The 2949-nt window shown below is 35.4% G+C and overlaps 1 protein-coding gene across 2 annotated transcripts; it reads right to left on the bottom strand.

Annotated features, from left to right (window-relative positions):
• LOC125822170 (probable WRKY transcription factor 31) lies at positions 1–2475 on the bottom strand. 2 transcript variants are annotated; one of them, XM_049501551.1, is made up of 6 exons: positions 2185–2475; positions 1961–2062; positions 1651–1827; positions 1139–1492; positions 939–1052; positions 1–846 (listed from the first exon to the last, which is right to left on the bottom strand). In XM_049501551.1, exons 1-6 carry the CDS (start codon positions 2437–2439, stop codon positions 193–195), a joined length of 1656 nt encoding a protein of 551 aa, XP_049357508.1. In that variant the 5' UTR covers positions 2440–2475; the 3' UTR covers positions 1–192. The 2 variants fall into 2 exon arrangements, with proteins under 2 accessions (XP_049357508.1, XP_049357507.1); XM_049501550.1 differs by having other exon boundaries at positions 1651–1830.
• Between the last annotated feature and the right edge of the window lie 474 nt (positions 2476–2949).

Genomic DNA, 2949 nt, shown 5'->3' on the forward strand with positions numbered 1-2949 from the left:
TGAAAATAACGTTTTTTTTTCTCCTATACTTTTTCCTCCACGGTAATAATACAAAGAAAAAAGATATGAACATGAAAATTCATTCCAATTTCATCCCCTAATGTCCTAAGAAATTACAAAAAAAAAATGAATGAAGAAAGGCTATTGGGTAATTGACAGCAAAATTTCAAAACAAAATAATATTTTATTTAATTAGTTCCCTGGGAAACTACTAGTGTTGTTATTATTGCTTGAGGGACCGGACATGGGGCTGTTGCCGTTATTCGGATGAGAACCACCGATGATGGAGGAGATGGCAGCAGCAAGGGCGGCGGTGAAGTTAGGATCGGCGGTGATGGCAGCCGTGGCGGCGGAGAGTGTGTCATGAGAAATTGATGGGTGATGAATGTTGTCCTGAGAAATTTGTAAGCCCGAAAATTTCGATTGGTTATACAAAGGTTGCCCCATAATGTGAGGCATTTGTGGTGCTGACATTGAAGCGGCGAAATTCGGGTGATTAAGCCCAGCTGGTAAAGGGAATTGGAAATGAGGATTTGCTTGGTTAATTCTTTGGTGGTAATTAGGCAATGCTGCGTTTGGATTTTGGGCTGTGAGGTCTAATGTAACAGTAGGAAATGGAGCTGATGCTGAAATAGTTGCCATGTTTGATGAACATGGAAGCATTGCCCTTGCTAAGAAATTTGTGTTCATTAGCCCATCAGCACTTGGCATGGAACCAGAGAGCAACATGTTTGCTGCTGCGGATGTTGTTGATGCCATGGCCATGGCTGCTGGTGGTAGTGGGTGGTTGTGTGTGCCTTCGTATGTTGTTATTAAGATCGTCCTGTCGTCCGCACACCTTTGCACCTGAATAATTATGTCATGTAACTCGTAAATTTCTTTATACTGACTATGTATATTTATAAGTTAGATAAAGTTGAGCATATATAGATGAGTACCTGTTTGCGCACTGGACAGCCAACAGCCATAGTGCAACGATAGTAAGCACGTGGACATGGATTGCCTTTTGCCATTTTCTGACCATATTTTCTCCACTGGCAACCATCACTAATCTGCGAAATTTTTATTACAAATGATTAATTTTGATGCTAAAATTGTTAAATACTACTATTAAGGATTGATATTTTAGGTGACGTACCATGGGAGCTTCTGATCGAGCACGGACGGAGACACGAGCTTTCCTCATGGTTGCTTCTGTTGATTGCTCAACAGGTTTTGATGATGAATTCATCAATTTAGGGGCCTTGTTTGGAGCCCAACTCTCAGATTCTGGGCTTTCTTCGCGGTTAATTGCCTTATCCCTTGACACTAATTCCATGTTGGTCCGAGGTGATCCAGATAGAGTTCTTTCTTCTGATGAGGAGTGAGAATGAGATGGTTCATCCATCGGGTCAACTTTGGAACCACTTGGGCCTAGCTCCATGAATTGTCTTGGAACTATGGTCCCATTATTCTCTTTTTTCTTTTCTTCATCAGTCTTTGAGCCAACAACCTAAGGAATTGTCAACAATATACATCGGATTTAGAGTTTAAATTCTATATACATGTTCATTTCTAGAATGAGAAGTCATTGAATAATAGATCGATAAAATTAAATTACATACACAATTATTCAGATTTTAGTAGAATAGTACTACAGCAATGAAGTACCTCATGGGGATGTGTATTTTCAGTTTTTGAATTCAGTTGTTGCTGCTGCTGTTGTTGCATGAGTGTAACAAGATGCATCTGAAGTGCAGAATAACTGCTGTTAACTTGAGTAAGCATCCCTTTTAAACGTTGATTCTCGGAATTCATCCGTTCAAGCTCAATTTGCAATTGTGCCAACTGCTATTTATAAATTAAGAAAAAAAAAATCAATATACAAGTCAATTCCAAAATCAAAATACATTTAACAAAATTGATTTTATATTTTTTTTAAGATAAATTAATTAATAAAGTTAATAGTCAAATTAATTACCTGAATTTTAGCTCGTTTATCCTCAAGTACTTCCGATGAAACCCCATCATCTACGGTTGACTGATCACTCCCCGCGTTTGCAGTCACAAGTTGCAAACCAGTCTACAAAATTGAATAACAAACAATTATCATCAATTGAAATTATTCTTGTCATACATCGAAAAGATATAGAGGTCGATCCAAAATTTAAACTCTACGGTTTAACCCGAAACAACGAAACTTACATTTACAACAAACTGATCATCAGTTCTGATAGAATTATCTCCTTGAGAATTTTCCTTCTTTACAATAGGCTTTTTATCGGAGAAGAAGTCGACTTCATTAACGATGCTACGTTTCTCATCGGAGGAGGAAAACATTTCACCAGCGTTATATTTAGGACTTAAATTAAAACCAAAAACAGGCTTGCTCTTGAAGAAACCAGCTCTATCAGAATTAGAAGAAGAAGTTTCAAGGGTAAGACCCCATCCTTTGTCCATAAAAAATGAAATTTGGAGGAATATAGAAGATCAAAAGCCAAAATAGAGACGGAGAAAACTTGTGGAAAAATGTAGAAATAGAAATATGATAAATTGAAGAGTCTAAGAAGTTTTTTAACAGATGCTATGGACGCTGCTATAAAAAGACTTTGAGATGAGTAGCTTCCGCGAAGGTTACGTAGACCAAGAAAACTACTAGTACTACTTTTTAAATTTTTATTTTTTTAAAAAAAAAAATTATCCTCCCAAAAAATTGTCACTGTTACTCTTTAGACACTCAAAACATTTGTTTTTTACCTAACTGCAACTTTTCAAAATTCTTCTACCACATAAATTATTTCTTTTTTTTAAAAAATAATAATAATATGATTTGACACAGAATTTTAAAAAAAATTGTAATTTTATTAACATATTTATATCCTTTTTAAAAAAAGAGTGGTAGTATAAGTTTATAATAAAAAAATTATAATATATTTATTTTATTTAGAAACTACTCAAAACTTACCCAAA

This window comes from Solanum verrucosum, unplaced genomic scaffold (assembly GCF_900185275.1).
Source record: "Solanum verrucosum unplaced genomic scaffold, falcon-dt-bn FXZP01000103.1, whole genome shotgun sequence".
Lineage (NCBI taxonomy): Eukaryota > Viridiplantae > Streptophyta > Magnoliopsida > Solanales > Solanaceae > Solanum > Solanum verrucosum.